Genomic DNA, 24480 nt, shown 5'->3' with positions numbered 1-24480 from the left:
CCGTTTGTGCATTGGTTGGCTTATTCTTGCCAATGTTTGACGTTCACGATTATAAGGACTTTTAAAATTAATCATTCACAGTAATGATTCACGATAATGATGATTCATTATGATGAGGATTACCGAGTTTTCGCGATTAGTATTGATGGTCACTTTCATGATTCGCAAGATTCACGGGAATGACGATTCACAGCTGTCATGATTCCAGGTGATGACGATTCACGGCGATGACAATTCACGGTGATGATGATTTATGGTGAAATCGATTCACGGCGATGACAATTCACGGTGATGATTTATTGTGAAAACGATTCTCGGTTATGACAATTCACACTGATGACGATTTACGGTGATGACGATTCGCGGTGATGATGAATCACGGTGATGACGACGATTTACGGTGATAACTGTTGACAGTTCATGACCACTCACAGTTATGAATCTTCGGTCTTCCGAAAAAGTCGAGGCCAGATAGGTGTCATTGACATCGTTTTTAAATATCTCATGCATACATTCTTTATTCTATACATTTACTCTGTAGGTAATATTTTTCATGTTTCATGTTTCTTTCTGTCTCACTTCAGGATCGACGCAAAAGTGAGGGCCAAAGCTCTTCGAATGGTTCCAAGGCAGTCTCAGCACGGCGGGGCTCTCGACCTGGCGATGAAGAGGCATCGGGGCGCCGAGACTCAAGGCCGGGGGTTGAGACAGTCATCAATGGAGCAAGTTATGGGTCAGTGTTTGGGGACGACAATGACGACGCATACAGCGTGGTCAGTCTAGCCGAAGAAGTGGCCAAAGCTGACAAAGAGAAAAGCAGGAAGTCTTCAGTTACCACAGCTTTCCACAAAGCGACATTCTCCACTCTAGAGAAAAGCTCCAAGACGTCATCGGTGAGTATCTTTTTGTCATAACTTTCTTTTCTTTGTTCCTAGTTTTGGGTTAAAACACGCATGGCTTCGCAGATTACGTTGCAAAGTGTATGTTTACTTTATACCAAACATTTTGTTTAGTATCCATGACCATCTTTTTCAGTATTGGTACTCATATTTTGGATAGCCAATTACTTCTTTGATGATTGTCTTGTTCAGTTTTGATGGCCAGCTGATGGGGATACAATGAAGATGTATGTCTGCTTCAGTTTAGTTGACCATATTGTGTATCTGTGGTGCTAGTCATCCTCTTCTTCCGTTATGTTTGCCATCTTGGTCATTTTTGTAGGCCATCTTGGTCATTTTTGTAGGCCATCTTGATCATTTTTGTAGGCCATCTTGATCATTTTTGTAGGCCACCTTGGTCATTTTTGTAGGCCATCTTGATCATTTTTGTAGGCCATCTTGATCATTTTTGTAGGCCACCTTGGTCATTTTTGTAGGCCATCTTGATCATTTTTGTAGGCCATCTTGGACATTTTTGTAGGCCATCTTGGTCATTTTTGTAGGCCATCTTGGTCATTTTTGTAGGCCATCTTGATCATTTTTGTAGGCCATCTTGATCATTTTTGTAGGCCACCTTGGTCATTTTTGTAGGCCATCTTGATCATTTTTGTAGGCCATCTTGATCATTTTTGTAGGCCATCTTGATAATTTTTGTAGGCCACCTTGGTCATTTTTGTAGGCCATATTGGTCATTTTAGTAGGCCATCTTGATCATTTTTGTAGGCCATCTTGGTCATTTTTGTAGGCCATCTTGATAATTTTATAGGCCGTATTGGTCATTTTTGTAGGCTTTCTTGATTATTTTTGTAGGCCACCTTGGTCATTTTTGTAGGCCATCTTGATCATTTTTGTAGGCCACCTTGGTCATTTTTGTAGGCCATCTTGATCATTTTTGTAGGCCATCTTGATAATTTTTGTAGGCCATCTTGGTCATTTTTGTAGGCCATCTTGATAATTTTATAGGCCGTATTGGTCATTTTTGTAGGCTTTCTTGATTATTTTTGTAAGCCATCTTGGTCATTTTTGTAAGCCATCTTGATCATTTTTGTAGGCCACCTTGGTCATTTTTGTAGGCCATCTTGGTCATTTTTGTAGGCCATCTTGATAATTTTATAGGCCGTATTGGTCATTTTTGTAGGCTTTCTTGATTATTTTTGTAGGCCACCTTGGTCATTTTTGTAGGCCATCTTGATCATTTTTGTAGGCCACCTTGGTCATTTTTGTAGGCCACCTTGGTCATTTTTGTAGGCCATCTTGGTCATTTTTGTAGGCCATCTTGGACATTTTTGTAGGCCACCTTGGTCATTTTTGTTGGCCATCTTGGTCATTTTTGTAGGCCACCTTGGTCATTTTTGTAGGCCATCTTGGTCATTTTTGTAGGCCATCTTGGACATTTTTGTAGGCCACCTTGGTCATTTTTGTAGGCCATCTTGGTCATTTTTGTAGGCCACCTTGGTCATTTTTGTAGGCCATCTTGGTCATTTTTGCGCGCCATCAAGTTCAGTTTTGGTGGCTGTCATGTGCTGCTATATGTAGGATCCAACTTGTTGATTTTTGTTGACCCTCTTCTTCATTTTTGTTGACCCTCTTCTTCATTTTTGTTGACCTTCTTCTTCATTTTTGACGGCCAACTAGTGCAGTTCTGTTGGCCCCTTATTGTTCAGTTTTGACGGCTGGCTGTCTTCGGTGACTTCCCGTTTTGTTTTACACATATTTGTGATAGGAACTTTCCCGAGGAGAATTCCTCAATGGAAATTTACATGGATACACCTTTTCTGTTTATTATACCAAACAAAACCGCATCTAGAAACTGGACCTTGAAAATTGTGTTTTCGGATATTTTGGGGGTCATGAGTTAATACCCGAAAGCAAGTACATGTAGATTTGATCTAACAAACAAACAAACAAACAAACAAAGAGACAGACACATAAATGACATCATTTATGTGTCTGGTTCAAGAAAGCTGAGCTAATAAAGCTTATATGCAGGTAGTGGTGAATCCACATTTCATGCAGTCTTTCATTTCTGACATAAGTGATTAACTCTTCTTTACGTGTTCAAGTGCTCTGTACGGTCTGGATAGATGCGGGGGTGCTGGAATAGGGGCTCCCGGCTATGATTACCTGTGCTTGTCACCATTTCGTGTGTACTTACCTGTAAACATGGGACAGGTGTTAACGATTCTTACGGGGAAAACGCGCTGAATAATCCGCGGATTCTGTTTCGTGGTAAAATGTCTTTGAGAACATATCTGCTTTTCAAGAGAATAAAGCGTTGAACCGTGGGAAAGTTCCCAGATAACATGGACATAGATTTACCAAGAAGACGACGACGAGTGAATACCTTTAGACCTATATTGTGTATAGACTTCTGGTGTACTGTGTCAATATACTATAGGCTTTGGACCGAATCGGAGCAATGAGTTCTACCTACGCTCTATAATATAAACAGTATATAAGGGTGTATAGGGAGAAAATTAGGCCGAAATACCTAGCTGTATATGCTGTATCAGATGTGTACATATACTGTATCAGACGTGTAAAATTACTGTATCAGACGTGTACATATACTGTATCATGCGTGTACATATACTGTATCATGCGTGTACATATGCTGTATCAGACGTGTACATATACTGTATCAGACGTGTAAAATTACTGTATCAGACGTGTACATATACTGTATCAGACGTGTACATATACTGTATCATGCGTGTACATATACTGTATCATGCGTGTACATATGCTGTATCAGACGTGTACATATACTGTATCAGACGTGTAAAATTACTGTATCAGACGTGTACATATACTGTATCAGACGTATACATATACTGTATCAGACGTGTACATATACTGTATCATGCGTGTACATATACTGTATCAGAGGTGTACGTACACTGTATCAGACGTGTAGTAACTTAATAAGTTAGTAGTCTTCTGATTGTAAATGTATATAAGCCTACATGTACCGGCAGTCCATTTTTAACGCGAGTAATTTTAGTGAGATAAAATTTCTTTACTGAAATTCTGATTTTTTTTTTCTTGGTAAAGACTCCGATATTTTTTTTGGGGACAGGCACTTTAAAACCAAACTTAGGTGAAAAAAAGGCTCATGTGATGTCCCAGTATATGTGCACATAGTTTTCATAGTCAGTTAGATAAGACGCATTTTATAGCTCATGGACTTGCTGGAATTTTATTTCAGTATGGTTATTTTAGAAAAAAACTCTACTGCTTGTATTGGCCAAAACAAGGTTTAATCAGTAATAGTGTGGACAGATTTCGTTCTATGTCATTGCCATTTTACAGTAGTAAAGTGGTGACAGAGGTCATGGAGTTAATATGTTGCAGAGGACAAAATACACGTAGCCGTTAATTGCCCTTGCAACGCAAGTCGTCGGCCATATTTGTGTTCAGGGAAACAAGCTTTGCACAGATGGTAAAGGATGCAGCTGAGATTTCTCAGCATTTTACGTGCGATCATATACGTGCGAACTGCAAGGGACTATATCTAAAACAACGCATACAGCTGGAATGTCGTTCTATAAGCGATACCTGTACCCCGCCCTTCCTTTAAGACGTTTACGAAAAAGTCACATTCTATGATACCGACAGAATTGTACCGGACAATGTCTTCCACCATTTATTATGATATTCATTTATTTGATTGGTGCTTTATGCTGTACTCAGAAATCACGCAGATTTGGGGGAAACAAATGGCCATCCACATGCTCCTGCCAGACCTTGCCACTTACGACCGGAGAGGAAGTCAGCATGAGTTGGAATCACAGCGATCGCATTAGTGAGAGACTAGCGGGTCATTGCACCGCGCTGGCACATTAACCACTAGGCCACGGAGGCCACTTTATCCGGATATAAACTAATCTTTGAATATGAAATAATGTTTTATATCTGCAACTTTGTCATTAAAATAAATCAGAAGACAAGTTACGGTTTTTACAGTGAATGAATAAATCATTGATTAAAGTGTAGTTCAGTGTAGCCGCAGCCCATTGTCTATGATCAGTGAGGTCACAGGTTCAAATCCAGCTCTCGCTTGTACAGTTCCAACACTGGGTGAAGACGTTTGCAAGTTACCTGACCAAGGGTGGTTGATTACTTTGGGGACCCCAGTACCATCCACCTTCAACTCTTACTTCCGTGATATAAATGAAAAAGTCCTATTTACAGCGTTTAATATTAATTAAAGGAATAAATGAATGAGGAATAGTTCAATAGGAGAATAGTTCAAGAGGAATAGTTCAAGAGGAATATTTCAAGCGGAATAGTTCAAGAGGAACACACATGAACATTGAAACTAGTAGCTACAGACAAGCGTGCTAGCTCCTATTCATTTGTCAAACATATACATACATGTAGCAAAAACATATATGTGTATAGCATACACAGCTGACCTTTATAGCAAATAATTTCTTGTTTTTCCTTTTCACAAGCGTACGATTTAATTAACATACCTTCAGTTTTAATACGCTTACAAGGTTATGTTTCGCCGTCAGCAAATTTGTGTCTCTATTTTTTATTACCACGAAGGCCAGACTGCTTGTTTCAACAAAGGGCATTTGTTGTGAATTATACGTGTGGCATCCAATAACGTACTGGTTACGTAATAACAAAACCTACGCTTGTCTCCCCTTGCGGTGTAATCAGCCATAGGTAATTCTGGTGCCCTCGCGTTATTCGTCTTTAAGGTGTACATAAATAACTAACCTGTTCTATTTCCGGAAAATAACTGAGATATTTGTCTTAATTATTAATTAAGCTGGGACCATACATTGTGAATAGAGCTGTAGCCAGAACTGGTTTTTGTGGGGACATTTTTTTTTTTATACCTTCTACACCAGCTGTGATTCATTGTCACTGGAAGGGCCTATAATACATATTTTACTCATACATGTATACATTACGCAGGGTTACTCCGGCATGTATATTTAAGCTGTCACAGTTAACAATTTGCAAGTCCGCTCCTGAGACGAGAAGGCAGGACCCGAGGGTTTAAAGGTCTGTGTACATGTTAGGTAGACATCACCTCAGACTTTTGACAGTGGATTTATACCTGCAGCTTTCTAACACCGGATTTACCTGGAAACTTCTAACAACGGATTTACCGCCAGACTTTTAAGGGTGGATTTACCGGCCTGCTAATTTACCTGGAGATTTCTGGTAACGGGTTTAAACTTGGCAAAGCGTGGGAGTGAGTGGAAAACAAATGTAATTTGAGATAAACGCGGAAAAGGACAGGACGTACCTCTAGAACTTGTACAGCCATACTTGCAGAGAATTTCTACCTGTTATCAGACTCATCCGTGTCAGCAACTCTGTTGGTACAGTACCTGGGAGGAAATCACATCGCCTGCGCGACAGTGGTTCTGTATCGGTTATTAGCCTGTACTGTGGAAGGTTCAACGTTTTATGTACCTAAGTGAAAACTGGCTCATTATAAGTCATCAGCGATTCCAGAATCATCATGGATCGATCTCCTTTCTCAGTGTCTGCGCATTTGGCTCAGATTTGCTGTTAAGCTTTAAAAAACTGACATGTCAACTATTTTCAAACGCTGTCCACAAGCGATGGTTTGTTACCTTTTCTCAACGGGCTTAACGTTAATTTCTTCAGCTAACTTCATAACATTACCAATGTGATGTTGATTTAATGCATTTTGAATCAAATCAGCTAAGAAGTGAAACGTCTACCATTGCAACACCTGTTATACCTGGCCTTTGCGGATCTCAGCATTTTATTTGAAATGTGGCATGATCCATTTCCATCAAAAACTGTAGGAAATGGTAAACTCTGCTCCCAAAATTATGACATGGTTCTGATCTGTAGTCTCTTTTCGACGTTTATTACGCTGTGACACGTGCCTGTCGTCTGGTCTAAACGTTAGCTGTGTGTAACGTATAACTGTAGGGCTCGAACGGTGTATCGGTTACTACCCGTCACAACGTAACGTGTACGACTCTAGGGTCAAATTTGTTTCGTCAGTTTATGGGGGGACCTATAACAATCAGCTGGAACTATATGACGTGGATTTAGTGTTTGTTCTCAGCTGGAACTATATGACGTGGATTTAGTGTCTGTTCTCAGCTGGAACTATATGGAGTGGATTTAGTGGCTGTTCTCAGCTGGAACTATATGACGTGGATTTAGTGTCTGTTCTCAGCTGGAACTATATGACGTGGATTTAGTGTCTGTTCTCAACTGGAACTATATGACGTGGATTTAGTGGCTGTTCTCAGCTGGAACTATATGACGTGGATTTAGTGGCTGTTCTCAAATGGAACTATATGACGTGGATTTAGTGCCTGTTCTCAGCTGGAACAATATGACGTGGATTTAGTGCCTGTTCCCAGCGGGGAATATACAAGACGTCAGTTTATTGCACGTGCTTTGCACCAGCTGTACAGATGAAGTGCAGATTAACTGCGTGAGCGTGAATACTGTCTTGTTTGCTGGTGGTATTATTGCGGAGTCATCGAAATCTTGAAACATTTTTCTGCGACATACAGGTTTATCTTTCTTTTAAAAGTATAACCAGTGTCTAATCGCGTCATTGTTTGACTTTCTAAAAAAAAAAACACAATCTTATATCTTGTTTTCCTTCGCCTATTGTCAAAGTGTGATACAGTACAGTGTTGAGAGTCGGCGCATCTTTACCGTGTCCGTCCTCTTTCTTGTTGAAACCAGGCATACTCAAAAAAAATTTTTTCACCTGCAAATTAGATATCCTGCTCGGTGGATAAGCACTCATTAACATTTGTAATGAGGGCAGGGGTGTGACATCTATGAGCAACCACAGACTGGGGCGTTTTACAGGAATAGCGGTGTGCATGAGCTGAGACGATGACGAACTTTGAGGAGAGTGATGTAAGTAAAACATTCGAATCATATAGAGAAATGAGGGTAACGGTCTGACAGAAGATTCCAAACGCAGAGATCGTGAATCGGTTAATTGACGAGAGAGGAGACATAAATATTAATTTGGAAGTGAGCTAGTAGAGTGTTCATGGAAGCTCTTGTGAATACTAAGTGTGGATTTCTGGACAAATAATTTAGGATTTAAGAAATTTCGAAAAATATATTTCTGGGCCCTTACTGTATGAAATTACTGTAACAGTGGAATGTTGGTAATGTTTTTTCGGGTTTATCGTATTTTTAAACCCATGCATGGTATTTATAAGTAACAGATTTGCGTGTATTATGTAAGTACTTTCGGAAGCACTTTTCTTAGTCTGAGGAGTGTTTGTCTTGTAAGAAAAGACTACATATTTCAGTCTTCCTTGAATAAGTTGTAATGATGTTTGTTTTCCCACCAGCAACGTCAGCTATCGATAATGCAGACACAGTATCAGGTATAGGCCCACAAACATAGACGAAAATAATCAGTCCTGGTATCAGTGCTCTGGGTGTTCAAGAGTTATGTAATCCAAATCCTAGAATAAGTAGACATTCTCATGAGAATCCCACCATTGTCGACAAACAAACACTCTGATGTAATATGCGGATCTGTTTATATGGTTTTATGTCTGATTCTATAGAAAACTGACGTGGAGTACCAATTTGTGCGTGTCATTTTTTCCCCACTCTCCATTTGTCAAGCTGCATACCAGTGAGTAACAAAGCGGAAGACACACCTGTTCTTTCTCACTTGTTGATGGATAATTATGCCTGCAGTACTTCGATACCGTTCCGATTCTTTACCCGTGAAGGTATTCTATTCACTTCCTGTACGACACATTGAACTTTTTTTTTTTTTACACTTTTCATGTAAATGTATATAGGCATTGTCTGCCTTTATATCTGATAAAACTATAGGAAATATTCCCACCCATAACCATACCTGAGATATTAGCCTGCTGGAAGAACAACATGTATACATATGTTGTCCCCTTCACATCTTTATTATTACCTTCGCTAAGGAGGCCATGTTCTTGTCGGCGTTTATTTACCTGCCTGTCAACAGCTTTAATAAAAAAAGCTACGCAGGGATTTTGATGAAATTTTGACAACAGGTTGGCCAAAGGTTTAAGGACCATTTCGTTTCATGATGGTGGAGATCCGTATCTGGAATATTTGATTTATCGATTCTTACGCACCAATAATGTAGATTATTGTTCCTTTGTCTGTAGTGAGGGAACTTGTACATCTAGCTGTGACGGAAGTTGTTTATGTCGGTAGCTATTTCTAGTTTGTCAGACGTCCATCGTCGTACTCAATTGTTTTTGTTTACTTATATCACGACGGTTAGGTTTAGGGTGGATGATACCAGAATGCCACGTATAAACCACACTTTAGGGATGGTACCTGACAAAGTTCATGACTTAAATCGGCAGGCATACCGCCGAAAGCTGGATTTGAACCTGTCACCTGTTTGGTCATGTGTCTATCAGTTGCTAAGAGAACAACCCTATCTACACGTGCGTGAGCTACTTGTAGTGATGAAGTTACTGCCTTGTATCTGGACAAGATCCGTTTGTTCATTTATGTGACCTTTACTCGGTGTTGATTATTTACCTGAGCAAACTAGGCTTACTTGGGCAACTAATATGACTGACAAGTGTTTCTGTCCTCTGATCATGCAGACTGAGTTTATTTTGGTCTCAGCACCTCACAAGTAGCCTGTGAAAACGTTGGTGACATCTGAACCCCTAATGGCTCATCTGATGGTTTTTAATGAAGGTAGCGTGGTAAAGGATCGCTGTAAATTCCCGGTGATGATGAACATGTCTTGTGAGCGCCTAGAGAGAAATGTGTAGAATGGCTTTAAAACTGTATTATTAGGGAAAAAGTGTTGCATTTTAAAGGACAAGAATAATTGCGACCTCTCGAACTCGTGGTTTATTTGTATCCGTCAGCTTATATATTCTTAGGTTCTAAAGTTCCTTTTTATTTGACGGCTGATTAAAGATTTCCAATCCAACTGCTTTAAGCACTTTTGACCCACAGAAGGCGTAAAATGTCCCGTCTGTTTTTCTAATTGCGCATTTTTCTGAATTCCCTTGACGAAAATATTTACTTTTTCGCATGAAGTTAATAAATTTACACTCCAGCGGGTATTTTTGTACCGATAATTGTTTCCTGTGCCGATAATTGTTTCCTGTGCATATTTCAGCCATAAAATGTTTGGCAAAATTGCACGAAAATTTGTTAATGTATAAGCAATTCTGACTATATTGCATTGATATATATGTTTTCTGGCTCATCCTTTCTTGAATTAAAATGTCTTATGGCTTTTCCTTTCAATCGCTTTCAGGAAATGACTTTGTCCAGCATAGTCTTTTCTGTACTCTTTGAAGCACACGCAATCCCTTTAAGTTGGATTAAAGTAGAAGAAAGCTAAAATATGAAGTAAGGTTCACCATTCAGACAACTGAAAACTAGGCGTAAAAATACTTTCGTTTATTTTTTCAGATTTTTGTAAGAATGTTGAAAGCATTCAAATATTTGAATATTATGCTGGGCTTTATGAGCCATACTGACGGTGTCTAGGAACTCTGACGTCAAATCACCTTTTATTCCTGGTGTTCACTAGAAGGAAGGAATTTTTGTACACATCATTTCAGTAGTGTTTTACACATGGATAAAAAGAGTTATTCCAGCATTCAGTGTTGTGATTAGAGGTTGGATAAACTTCCTGTGACGTCAGAGTCCCTAACGTTTGATAGCTCACCTTAGAATTCAAATGTTTGAGCGCCTTTAACCCTTTTCAAAAAATCTAAAAAGCAAAATGAAGGTATATTTATGCATGGTTTTAAGTGGTCTCTTTAGAGATACCTACTTCGATTTTTCGAGGTGTTTTCCTTTAAATGAATCGTAAAGTATGCACGATGAGGACGATTATCTATAGTTATTGTACTCTAACTTAAATATATCTAATACCTATAAATATACCCTTGGGTATTAATCCTAAACAAGCTGATATTACAGTGTTTGATATCCGTGAAATGAATCGCATGATAAAGTTTATCCAAGTTGACAGTGCATGACTGACAGATCATTTTCTCGTTGTGACGAGACCTTAACTCTGACCCAGATATAACCCAGCCGTCTTTTCACATGAGTCCAATGTCTGTTGTCACGGCAACTGAATGGGAGCTGTAAGGTTTGGAATGTATACAATGTCAGGCTTTGAGGATAATATCACACGGGTTCAGTAAGGCGTGACCAACATTACAGACACTGACGTTCTGTATTCTTATGACGATATTAGATCATTCTGGTTAGGAATGCGATTACCTGTACCAGAAATGGTCTATTTCATGTTGTTTTTTCAGGTAGAAAAATGTAACAAGCATGTTATAGAGCTATTTACACCGGTAGAATTAATACCTGGTCGTATCTCTGGGTTTTCTGATTGTTTTTACGGTATTGTCTTTGTCCATCTTGAATATAAGCCTGGTTAAGAGTAGCTTACATGCACTTAACTGTTTGTACTTAACCAGTCGGTGGATGGAGTTACAGTAGCGTGTCTACCTGTCCATGTTGAAAATGCCTATGTATGTAAATTTTCACGATGAAAAGAAAAGACAAGAAACACGTCTGAACATGTTTCCTCGGCCGTAGAATTATTCTGTAGATGTACCGTTCTGACCGGAGTGTTAACGAGTGGTTACTTATCTGAGCTACATGATTATTTACTTTATACAAATGGTATGCGCAAAGACAGTTCTGTTCACAACGCTATAAAGCGCACGCTTGTAACAGTATATACTCGCACCTGCTGTAAACTGCATATACATGAATGTTGAACAGTTTCATAGAGCAAACACAACGGCATTGCTTGGGTGAGGTTTTAGCTTTGATGTGCACAGAGGCTTCTTGATTTGAGGTAAATAGATTAATGAACAAGAAGGGAGAATTTTGTGAGAATAGTGGTAATGAGTGTGGCCAAACTAAATGCAGAGGTTAAGCTATATATGGCCAGATTGAACACGGAATTTGGTGTGAATGCCGGAGTGAATACAGAGGCTAAGAGTATGGCCAGACTGAATACAGAAGCTAGGGTTACATGGGAACTGAATACAGAGGCTAGGATTAAGGCGAAACTGAATACAGAGGTTAGAATTAAGGCGAAACTGAATACAGAGGCTAGGATTAAGGCGAAACTGAATACAGAGGCTAGGATTAAGGCGAAACTGAATACAGAGGATAGAATTAAAGCGGAACTAAATACAGAGGCTAGGATTAAGGCGGAACTGAATACAGAGGCTAGGATTAAGGCGAAACTGAATACAGAGGATAGGATTAAGGCGAAACTAAATACAGAGGATAGGATTAAGGCGGGACTAAATACAGAGGATAGGATTAAGGCGAAACTAAATACAGAGGCTAGGAGTATGGCGGAACTGAATACAGAGGATATGGTTATGGCGGAACTGAATGCATAGGTTGAACTATGGCCAGAATGAATACCGAAGTTGGGATTAAACCTAGACTGAATACAGAGGCTAGAATTATGGCGGCACTGAGTACAGAGGCTAAAATTGAGGCGGCACTGAATACAGAGGCTGGGATTATATGGGAACCGAATACAGAGACTAGGAGGCGGAACTGAAATCAGAGGCTAACGTGAAGGCTTAACTGAATACATAGGCTATGATTATATGGGAAATGAATACAGAGGCTAGTTTTAAGGTGGAACTGAATACAGAGGCTAGTTTTAAGGTGGAACTGAATACAGAGGCTAGGAGAAGCTAGAATTATATGGGAACTGAATACAGAGGCTAGTATTAAGGCGGAACTGAATATAGAGGCCAGGAGATGCTAGGATTATATGGGAATTGAATACAGATTTTCAAGTGAACGGCCATTGGAATGAAACTAGTGTGGAAGTTTTACGGCTTTGTTCAAGGTTTGTATATCCTCCATCTGATATAAACATTGTAGGGAAGCTTTTTGACGCCCATAGTAAGATCTACTTTGTCGGTTGGTTAGAAAGAAATTCATAAAATGGATTGAAAAAGGTTATGACTATAAGTGTTACATATACTGGGCTAGTCGTGCTTTGTCTACACCCATAGACTGAGAGCGGAATAACAGTCAAACGTTTACGTTAACACAAAAGAAAAATAAAGCAAAAAAAAAGGGAAGGTCTTCCAGCAACCTGCGGATGGTTGTGGGTTTCCCCCGGGCTCTGCCCGGTTTCCACCCACCGTCGAACAAGTGAAATATTCTTGAGTACGGCGTAAAACACCAATCAAATAAATAAATAAATTTATTCTTCATATTATAATTATTTGTTGGGAATGACATGCAGTCTCTTCTGCATCATATTAAGTCTACGTCCGCTTCCTGCCAATGTTGATTCACGTGTACGACGAATACGGTAACTATCAATTATTATAATTTTATATTGTAATTAGTGTTGCTTCTAAAGATTACTAGGTAAGGAATTCTATTGTCTCTTGTACATAATAGTGCAGTCTTTCAACGATTTTAGTGTACACGTTCTGAATCTGGGTAAAAAAGGTTTTCCTCGGGGACATCGAGTAAAAATCATGCCTTGTTGTTTTTATGCTTTTTTGTTCTACTCGCACGTCACACCTTTTTGACCGTCTGGGTTCATGAGTGTGAAATCGGATGGAAACGATCGTCCGACTTTATGTTGAGAATTATCTCGATCAATGACCGAGTTAAATTGACTTGTTCGTCTGTCCAGTTGTCCGTCCGTCTTTCCAGTTGTCCGTCCGTCTTTCCAGTTTTGTCCGTCTTTCTGTCCAGTTGTCTGTCTGTCTGTGGGATCCAAATATAACGTCAGGCCATTTCCATCAAGAAATTTTGTCAACAAGAACATTAATGTTTCCTTGGATTTTGTAGATTTTGTTTCTCGTCTACGGGGATTTTTTTGGCCACATTTATTCAGTCTATGACGTAATGAAACTATAGCTATATCACAAATGTCAGAGAACTAACGCTTTTTACATATATTTATATTATTTATTTATTTGATTTGTGTTTTACGCCGTTCTTCACATATATACACGGACATCTTAAATACTTTGGTTCTAGCGTTATTTTCACGAATAACTGATCACTGTTTCTTTGATATTTATGCCACCAGTGTGGGCGTTCCCTTAGCTGTGTGTAAAATCTCTTCTTGAAGTGAGACCATGGAAAATAGTAAGGGGCCGTACCCTATTACGTTCTGGTTCATTACTCTCTTTCATTGTTTACGTACTTTATCTCAAGTCCGAAAGAACACCAATCCGGTAAATAAATAGCCTTTGAGCAAAGAGGTTGTAGGTTTTTACTCAGGAGGTTTATCGCGTGCCTGGCCAGGACGGGTGGTTTACTCCGGGCACTCTGGTTAGCTTTCCGGGCACTCTGGTTTCGTCTCCGGGCACTATGCTTTCCGGGCAGTCTGGTTTCCTTTCCGGAGACTCCGGTTTCCATAACCCATATACACCTTGTCGTTACTGATTAAGTCGAAACTTCTTGAGTGTGACCATAAACAGCAATTAAATAAATGATTAAAATAATGAAATCAACGAAATTTGTTTTCAGGGCCGAGAACGTCCGGTATCGTCTATGAACGATGACGGGTCAGGTCACTCGGACGATTCCCCTCCCGGCTCCAGCGAGGAAGTTGCCCAGGAGAGTTATCTCCCCAGACAGGTGCCCGACGGCTTCGCGCATTTCGCCGCTACGTCCTTCCAGTTCAAAGCTACGCCCGTGTATAGTTGTTCAGCGCTACCTAATCCGTTATTGCAGCCGAATGATAGAACAGAGCACCTGGTAAGCACAGCGAGCTGTGGACAATTTCTGAAGTGTATAAGGACTGACGTTAGAATCTGGTATTAGTCGATTTTGTTTTTGCCATTAGGCCTACATGTTTGTCGTGGGCATGAATACAAATACTTATGAATATTACCTAGGTTTCTCATCTGTGTGCTTTTTTTTTTTTGCTCGACGTAATTTAACAATAGCTTACTGAATACTGCTATTTGGTTTACGTTACTTACGAATTGTATTTTTGTATCTAGGCTGCCATGGCTTCTTGGATGCTGATTCTGAGGATTATGGGGGATATGCCCGATTTGGATCACATGAGTACACTGACGGTGTCAGGGGTGAGAGCGAAAACGTGATTTCTTATATTCCTTGGTGTTTACGCCCTTTTTCATATATATTTGCTGATACAACCTCAGTCATTTTTATATATTGCGGAAAGAATACCGCGCTGGGCTCTCCACAAGGCAGCTGAAAACCTCCTAACATAAAGCCACAGCTAAAGCTGGAAGGGAGCACACCATATCAGTGGTCACGATACTATGGTAGACTAAGTAGACCATTTTGACAAGGTCATTGCGAGGTCAACTGCCAAAACTGCTTGAAATCAGTATTGTTCTCAGTAATACTGTTATTTAAACACAGGTTTAAATACATTTTTGATTGGACTTTTTCATCGTTTATATTCCTCATTAAGAGTTAAAAGCTATACAGAAATATTTTGTTTTCCTCCATTCAAACAATTCATTTTAACTACGTTTACTAATTATGATTTCAACAGCAAACTCCTGATGCTTTGTCGAAAGTGAAAAGGTTTTTCAGCAAGAAATACACAAAAAAGGACGTGGAAGATGCCCAGAAAAAGTATTCTGAAATGGTGAGTGTGAGACACGTCACTTCCGGTGTTCGTGATGTCACGTGTACGATGAAGTTTTATATGGTATCATTATACCAAACTGGGACATGTTGCTTTGTTTGATAAAGCTTTGTTTTTAAATATTATATTCCTTAATGATCACGAAATACAGAGAAAATTTTAAGAACAAAGGATCAGTACTTTTACTGAGTTTACTAAACATCATGCAAGATTACTATACTTTATAATATGTAAACATCATATATGATGCTATTGCTCAGGCAAAACTGATGATTTTTAAAACGGATTTTTTTGTTTCTGTTTCTGGAAAACGTTGAAAGATTTTCATTCTGAGGACATATAAATGACACTATTTTTCTTTTCTTTTCACGATTGTTTAGTTTAAAGATCCAACCAACTCCGAGATAAAAGACATCCCTTTCTTGGCCGACCACAAAGAGTCCATGTTGGAAAAAGTCCAGTACATTTGCATGATGGGAATTTATCGACCAGAGCTGAGGTTTGTAACACACGATTTGATGAGAAAATTTTGAAAGTGGACATAGGTTCATCTTTATTTAATCATTGATTCATACATGTACATTTAAAAACTTGTCGATAAAAATAGACCGAATAGACTCACTTTGCTAAGGGTAACATTGATGTCGGTTTATTTGCTCTATTTAGACAAAATCACTATCTTCATTGGTCAGAAGAGTGTCATGGCCGCTTTCATCCAACAAATATACGAGTGCCATCATATCAGTGATAATCTCCTCAGCTCTAAACACAATCATGACCAAAACGTGCAAGGTGGCAGTGCTGATACTTTCTGTCTTGATACTGAAGGCATTTCTGAGTTAAGGAGTTAAATTCAATTTTAAAACTTCGACACAATGCTTGATTCGATGTTTTGCACTATATGACGAAATTTTGATGCATTTGTCTTATGGTAGCACTGATAAAGTGTTCAAAAATTTGTATTTCAAATTTGGCTTAGGTCAAAACTGGATTTTTGGAATCGAACCCAGGTAGACGGATGTGTGCGTAATGTGGAGGTGCGGTTCACCTTATTGGGTGTCTTGGGTATAGCGTTTCAGTAAGGCATCACATTTTGCTGTTGTCTCTACGACACTCTTATGGATTTTTGTATTTTGTAGGGATGAGTTATACTGCCAACTATGCAAACAGCTAACAAATAACCCATCAAAGAACAGCACCGCCCGAGGCTGGGTCCTCATGTATCTGTTCACAGGATGCTTTGCGCCCACAGAGAAGGTAGGGAATTAACGCGCTCTTCAACAGAACTAAAGTTTGTTTCTGTTCATCACCCCAATCTTCAGAAATTATTGTGATCCGTAAAGATATATTTCCTAGTAGATTAATGTACAACAGGTTTATAACAAGGTTGAGGATTCGCTTACCAAGTGGTGTAGACTGGCGTCATGTCGCGGGTTCGAATCCTCCTTCCGGCAGATTATCTAGGTCATTACATCAAAAGGTTTATCGAATGCCTGACGAGTTCAATACTCCTTACAGCGCATGTACGCTCGCTGTACACCTCTGGGACAAATAGACAGACTTGATCTTTGGGGCATGTAGGCTTGATTAGGCTTAGCCTGATCATTGGTGTCCTCGCGCGGAACCATTTAATCAGCATTCATCAGTATAAATGTTTCAGGTTTTGGCTAGAATCATGTTGCACATGCTTCAGACGCAAGAATGCATGTGCATAAAGTATTATTAGAAGCACAGACTGAGACGGTTTTTGTGTTTTCTGACATCACTTTCTGCCTCATCCTTGTGACCTTTGGGACGTCAACGTTGTTCAAGATTACAGCCCAAAAGTTGGTTCCAAATGTGTAATGTAATAGAAGAAGTACAGCATAGAGAATAAAACCAGAGCAGCTACGACAATGTGATAGTTGGCAAATGATAACGCCTAAATGGTGGAATACGGCCTCTTGCCAGGTTACCTCACAGAAGATTATATAATTATTCTAAACTGTTCATCCAGATGTTTAAATACAAGCAATTCACAAGCAATGTAAGTTACATGCACCCTAACGCAAATTACACGCACCCTATACCAATTGTATCACTTGATCAGCATTGCAATCATTTCACCTTATCTTTCCAGTTTGCCTCCTGTCTAGTAAGGTTTTTAAGGGAAGGCCCCACGGAGTTTGCCCCTCAGTGTGAACGGTTGTTACGCCACACCTTTACTAATGGCACAAGGGGCTACCCTCCCAGCTGGTTGGAGTTCCAGGTAAAACGCTGGATCATGCGCAGGCTTTCTGACTTTCTGTGAAGGTCAACAGATTTTATAGCATGCAGAGGATTTTGGTGATTAGTCTAGTAGTGCAAGTTATAAGAAAAACTTTAAGTGTGTTAACTTTGCCGTTACAGTGTTCCCGAAAACTATTTTTTCTGTGGTTGTTTTTTGTGCGGATAAGATATTCGAGAAAAAAACAGTACTGCATTTAAATTCTGTTGGCGGAAGTGAATTAAAACCGCATACTAGTCTAGACACACTATTCGAGTGAGAGGTCAGGTACATGAATTCCGTACTTGTCTGATTTTTTCAAAATTTGTTTTCCCCAGTGTTTCACCTTTTTGGAGAGAAAATATTTAACCGATTAAAATTAATAAAGCACAGATTTCTGTATCATTGCCGTACTATTGTCTAACAAACAGGCTGCAAAGAACAACAAACCACTTTTGTTACCGGTGTCCTTGATGGGAGGTCAAAGGTTATTAATTCAAGCTGACCCTTCAACGACCTTGACCCAGTTCTGCAGACGAATCGCCACCAAAATTGGTCTTCACGACCGCACTGGATTTTCTGTCTATATTACACTGTTTAGAAAGGTGAGTATCATATAGTAAATAGGATACACGGTTAATTAATGCGGGTAATTCCTAAAACATTAAAATCTAAAATCTTTGTAGTCAGTCGCTTGGTGTTCTACGTATGTGGACACATTCCAAATGTTGTTTGTTGGGGGACATCGTACATGATGTCTTTGCAAAGCACTTCAGTGAGGCAGCGCAATAAACATTTTTAGACAAGTTCAAAATTTGTCGTTGTCACACGGAATAATAATTATCTTCTTGTTAATGATTTTTTTAGTTGTTTTTTGTACAATCTACATCTTTTTAAAGGCCTCAGAATAGAATCAGCGAAGGTTTATTCCGCATTTTGTTTATTTTAGTTCATTCGTGCTGTTTTCAGATTTCCTGTCTTGGTCATGGACAACACAGAATCATGGATGCTGTAGCAGAGTGCGAGATCCACACGAAACAGATGGGCATGAGGGAGAGCAGTGCCACTTGGCGGCTCTATTTCCGCCGAGAGTTCTTCCCCCCTTGGCACGTAGCTGGCGGAGACCAGAGAGCTATAGATCTGACCTACCAGCAGATCATGAGAGGAGTTTCCGTGGCCGAATATCGCTGTGATAATGTTAGTACATGGATCCAAAACATGTAGAATGATTGATTGATTGATTGATTGATTGATTGATTGATATATTGTTTAACGATATACTTAAGAATATTTGAACCCCCAGTGAATATAATGGATCTGTCAGAAACCTGCACATGCTCGTTGGTTTCAGAGCCCGGTTTCCCCCCACTACAATGCTGGCCGCTGACGTACACTCAAAACATTAATGTGTTAATATTATCAGAAATTAGTTGTCTGAGTGATGCCAGAATGTATTCTGTTATTATAACACAATATTCTGTCATATTCAAGATAATATTCTGTTAGTTTTATAGAATCTTCAGGTTGAATTAACAGAATATGTATGTTATATTTAACAGAATAATCTACTGCAGTAACAGAATACATTCTAGCATCACTCAGACGACAGACTTTCTGTTAAATTAAACAGATCATTTCTTGAATGTATATGTGAAATATTCTTGAAAGGCGTCTATAACGCCAGTGGAATAATTAAATAAATTATTCTTTCAGGACGACGATATCATTTTAATGGCCGCGCGGCGGTATTATCTGGAACATCTCCCCAAACCAGAACCCAAGAAGGTAGAGCCATTTTTGACTTCCTGGTTGCCAGAGTCCTGTCTGCAGACGAAACCAGTGGCGGAGTGGATGGAAGTCTTTAACAAGATTTTACAGGAAGATCTAGTGGCCAAAAACGTTCCCTCGTATGACGTCAAAGAGCAGATTGTGACGTATGCGAAAGAGCGCTGGACGATGTTGTTTTCACGGTGTTATGATTTGACCAAGCTGCAGGGGCCGAACTTCCAGTGGAACAGCGGCGTGCTAGCCGTAAACTGTCAGGGATTCTTCGTCGTCGATGAGTCGGATAAAACCAAAGTACACTTACCGTTTGTGGAGATCACGGATGTTGTTCGCGGAGGGTAAGCCAAGTGAACACACGCCTCAGCTACACTCATGTAGACTTTTAGCCAACTAATTCACAATATCCAATAGAGGAGTTTTCGTGTTCTCCCTCTTTTATTGCTAAAGGTAAAAAAGTCCTACTGTTCCGGTACCACGTGACCCATCAAAAATGTTAGGCAACTATTTTTGATTACAATTAGTGTAACATAGGCGCCTGAAAAAGGTTTCTGAAAAAGTTATTAAGACTAAATGAACATCGGAGAAAATTGAGAAACTGAACCTTTGTAAACTAAGGAAGTTCCTAAGAAAGCGGTGTTAGTGGTCAATCCAAATATGCAGAGACATTTGATAGGTAAATTAATGTCTTTTAATGTTTCCAAACATTTTTGGTACAAAAGGACTATTTTTACCTTTAGCAACAAAACTCCTCCTCACAATGACGTCAAATTAGTACACGTTAAACCCTTTCTGGCATAATGTGTGTACCGATGCAAACTCTCTCAGCTGAGTACCTTAATGTCGAATAGATCGATTTGAAGTGAAATTGTTTGTTTACTTAGTGGATTTATTCATTTTAGGAAATTTTTTTCTAACAGAAACAGATAATGTTATAGGCACCCTGTGTCCGATTTTTCGTGTACCATACAAAATACAAGAAGAAGTTCAAACTCGCTAATTGAATAGCAAGTTCTCAGCACCACCATCAATATCACTTTGTTTTATCAAATTTGAACTGATTTTAATGAAAGTTTTTTCTTGTTGGAAATTGGTGTTGATTATAAAGGTGGCTTTGCTGGCAGGAACAATAGATAAATGAGATGTTCGTTGTCTGTTTAAATCTGTTTTGTCGACATTCCATACATTTAAATTAAGAATAAAGTCTCTTATCACCACTTGAATTCGATTAGCCAGTAATCGTAGACCTTTCCGGATTCGAAATTGCCTGTTCTGCAGAATTATCTCCGTTTGCAAATCTGCTACTTAAAAATATCGACTGCTTGTTTATCTATGCATGTGTTATGCCTGAACTAAATGCATCCCACCCCTTACCCCGCTCCCCCACACCCCACCCCCACGCCCCAGTGTGTATCAGTATACACTGATATCACATGAGCACCATCTGATTTGTGGTCAAGCAAACGAAGCTCCAGAATGTTAAGGTGTACAGGCCTAATCCCATTAAGAGAATGACACATAAAACCGAACTAATTATATCTTTATTTTATATAATACCTGGACAAGAACATTTCTCTGTACAAACACAACGTATTTTGTGTGCCAACAAACACTGTTTCTGTTTTATTCATTATTGGCATTAACAGAAATATGAATTTGCAATTTTTAAAGTCAAATTGTAATTTTGGCTAGAAAATATGTACTGAAAATCCGTAATCTTGTCACTACTCTACATGGCACTTACCTTAAGATTATTTCTTGTAGAGTCACTGAAGTGGATAACTTTAGCCGATTTATTGTTGGATTGTTCTAATTTATGCTAATCATACGAGACATGCTTTTTAAACTTTCGAAATGGTAGGCGCCTCAGCATATTCGAAGTCCCATGTGTTCTGTCCCTCTTTTCCTGAGTTAAACCATTCTCCGGTATTTAACCGATTTCAAAGTCCCATATTTACTCGGCGACACACCAGTACGTATATTTTAAAGGTAAAAATCACTCAAATATAAAAAAGTAACTTTAAAAATATCAAAGAATTGTGCCTCAAATTACAAGATTTTATTTTTCACCCAGATATACATGCATTCGTTGCACTGTATTGACAGTATTAAGCGCAATGACGTCACATCGAAATAGTAAACAGAGCATAGGATGCCTAATTAGCTGTTTCATTTATTGGAGTATACTAACAATGCAATATAAAATAGATCTATCTCCAGCTGAATATATAATAAATAGAAAAGATCGATATGACGTCATTTGTGGTTAACGCGGTATCAGTATGCTACACCGAAAATTCACGCATTTTACTGTGTGTAATTCACCGAGAAGAAATGTGAAAAGATAGAGAGAAGATGTTTTTAGATAAATTTTCAATGGTCAGTGTGATGAATAACTTGGTTTTGAGAGACCTTTTTTCCATCAGCCAATATGGGCTGCCCACATCAGAGACAAAGACTTATATATACATGCACAGAACATTGATAATGAAGTAAGCATCAGTAGGCCTTTTTTTATAGCTTTATTTCATCTTTGAATACAATTCTGGTGAATTGTACTCATGAAATGTGTGCCTTTGCGTGATGAAGTAAGTCTGACGTTAAATACACGTTTTAGATCGAGAATAATCGCTTTGATGTTACTAGCGATATACGTCATCTGTATTGATACTGTTTAAGACTCATAGTTGTGCGTGGGTTCAATAGTAATAATAATGAAGTCTCGACTTCATTATTATTATTATTATTATCAATATTGTTCATAAAGCCCATCATACAATCAAAACATCTGACCGCATTTCACTCAGTAAAAAATCTAAAACGTAATTAAAGATATTTTCATGTACAGTTTCCAGTAATCTTCCATCTGACGCTTATTTCATTTTTATACTTCTTTTTCCCTTTAAGACACGACTGTTTAGAAAAACTAAATGAATGATCCATTCATTGCTTAATTTGTTACAATCCACTGTGTTTGAAATTTTCTTCTTTTTTCTTTACACGAAATTACTCCCCATATACTTTTGTCTTTAGCTTTTTAACTTTGTTTGCTATCTCACCCTACTTATTGCCTGATGTTTTATATAGAATGCCGATGTACTCTCTACTAACGAAGCCTTTCATTTACCGCTTGTTTTGCTTTTAGCACCAATCCTGTTCTTCTTTCAAACGGAAACCTGAGGTAAATAACCTAATATATTCATGTAATGTGACCTTGCATAACTCGAAGGGAAATTTCTGTTATAACTTTATCGGATATAACTATCTGTTACAGAGTTATTTTGCTCGAACTCATTGGGGTTCACGTTTCCTCCCACTATAGTGCTCACCGCCGACGTATCAGTGACATATTTTTAATGCGGCGTGAAAAACCAATCAAGAAAACATAAATTAATATATAAATAAATTCCAGCACATTCTTGGCCGAGAGGTATAAAGAGCTGGAAATCGAGACCAGTAATCTTTGATGAATATGTTGGGAATTTTGTCAGTTGTATTCAACAGCTTCCCTCAAGTCGGACCTATGAGATATGCTCTCCAGATCGCGAAATAGATCCGAAGAAACCCATTCTCTCATGCAGCCTTTGCTGAAGACCCAATCTCGTTCTTACTTCCTTTTGCTCCTTTTGTCTCATTCAGCTAAATCAGTTTAAAACAAAGATTCTGACTGGTGCAAATGGTTGACCTATCCAACCAAAGAGCGGTCATCGGACCGTCATGCAGCAGGTAGTACCGTAGATCTAATTAACCTCAATTAAGTATTGGGAGGTATTACTAAATCTGACTTCAATGAGATTGATACCTAAGGACGTCGCATGGTTTCCTCACTTTTTCCCGGTTTCCCCGAGTCCCATAAATCTGTATGCCATCCCGCCCCTTGGCGACGATATAATTTGCGTTATAAATCATCAGTAGATTAAGTGAATACGTCAGTTAAGACGTTTTGTCCTTATCACTTGAAAATGTAGACCGATGTCTACATAATTCATACTACAGCCTAGCCCTGAATGACTTGATTCATACTAACCGAGCACTTATTCCCCATGCATTTGACAATTTCATAACCATAATATATTATGTTGTAGTAGTTTGCTTTTCTTAGATACCTTATACATGCTGTTATTTAACGATTAACCATTGAACTTAATAACATTGCAAGGAACATTTCGTCGAATTGCAAAATATGAAAGCACATATCCCGGAATGACGGGAAACGTCATTCCGGGATAATAATAAACGTTGATACGTTGACGACACTCTGAATTACAGACATGTGGCTCAGTGTAACGTTTCTTCCTATTTAATTTTAGCCGACAGTTGCTGACGATGACAACGCTGAAGGGAGAGCAGTACATCATTACATCCCCACATTGTGACGACATGTTTAATCTCCTGCTCAGTTTTGTTGATGGCCTCAAACGACGCTCAATCTTTGCTGTAGTTTTGGAGAGTTCTTCCAAATTTGGTAAGTCGGAATGTCTGAACACTGGCGCGTCGTACATGTAGTCTTAGCCTGCAAAGGGGGACAGACACGAAACCTGCTGCTAAAATTATTGAATATTTTTTTTATTTCAATGGAGTTTAACGCCTCATTTTTCATTTATACAATGGTAATCCGGTATATTGATGGAAGAAACCTGTGTGCCCGAAACTACCCATGTCGTTAGTCAGGAACCTGATAAATGTCTCTATTTAAAACTGCAAGATAACTGATTAAAGACAAGCGTTTGAATGTCCATAGCAATGTCCCAGAACACAATCGCGAGAAGATTTAAGGCAATAAAAAAGCTAAAAAAAAGCTAAAGCCAAACCTATGCCTCAAATGGTACATGCTTGTTTTACTTGTTAACCGAAAAAAAGAAACGTTAGAAATCAACGATGGCAGTTAG

General features: G+C 38.9%; 1 protein-coding gene across 3 annotated transcripts in view; it reads left to right on the top strand.

Moving 5' to 3' along the window:
* The window catches only part of LOC135479124 (myosin-VIIa-like), a 61127-nt gene that overhangs the window by 18573 nt on the left and 18074 nt on the right, over window positions 1-24480 (top strand). For 2 of the 3 annotated variants that reach the window (XM_064758866.1, XM_064758864.1), the window contains exons 2-13: window positions 585-893; window positions 14463-14693; window positions 14942-15028; window positions 15469-15564; window positions 15945-16063; window positions 16704-16821; window positions 17684-17812; window positions 18241-18414; window positions 18779-19006; window positions 19523-19932; window positions 22737-22772; window positions 23902-24056. In XM_064758866.1, the coding sequence (XP_064614936.1) occupies window positions 585-893; window positions 14463-14693; window positions 14942-15028; window positions 15469-15564; window positions 15945-16063; window positions 16704-16821; window positions 17684-17812; window positions 18241-18414; window positions 18779-19006; window positions 19523-19932; window positions 22737-22772; window positions 23902-24056 (2092 nt within the window). The remainder of the gene's footprint in view (window positions 1-584; window positions 894-14462; window positions 14694-14941; window positions 15029-15468; window positions 15565-15944; window positions 16064-16703; window positions 16822-17683; window positions 17813-18240; window positions 18415-18778; window positions 19007-19522; window positions 19933-22736; window positions 22773-23901; window positions 24057-24480) is intronic. The other variant, XM_064758867.1, reaches the window with a different exon arrangement.

Source organism: Liolophura sinensis, chromosome 12 (assembly GCF_032854445.1).
Source record: "Liolophura sinensis isolate JHLJ2023 chromosome 12, CUHK_Ljap_v2, whole genome shotgun sequence".
Lineage (NCBI taxonomy): Eukaryota > Metazoa > Mollusca > Polyplacophora > Chitonida > Chitonidae > Liolophura > Liolophura sinensis.
The sequence above is the reverse complement of the archived record's forward strand: the minus strand, read 5'-3'. Positions and strand labels throughout refer to the sequence as shown.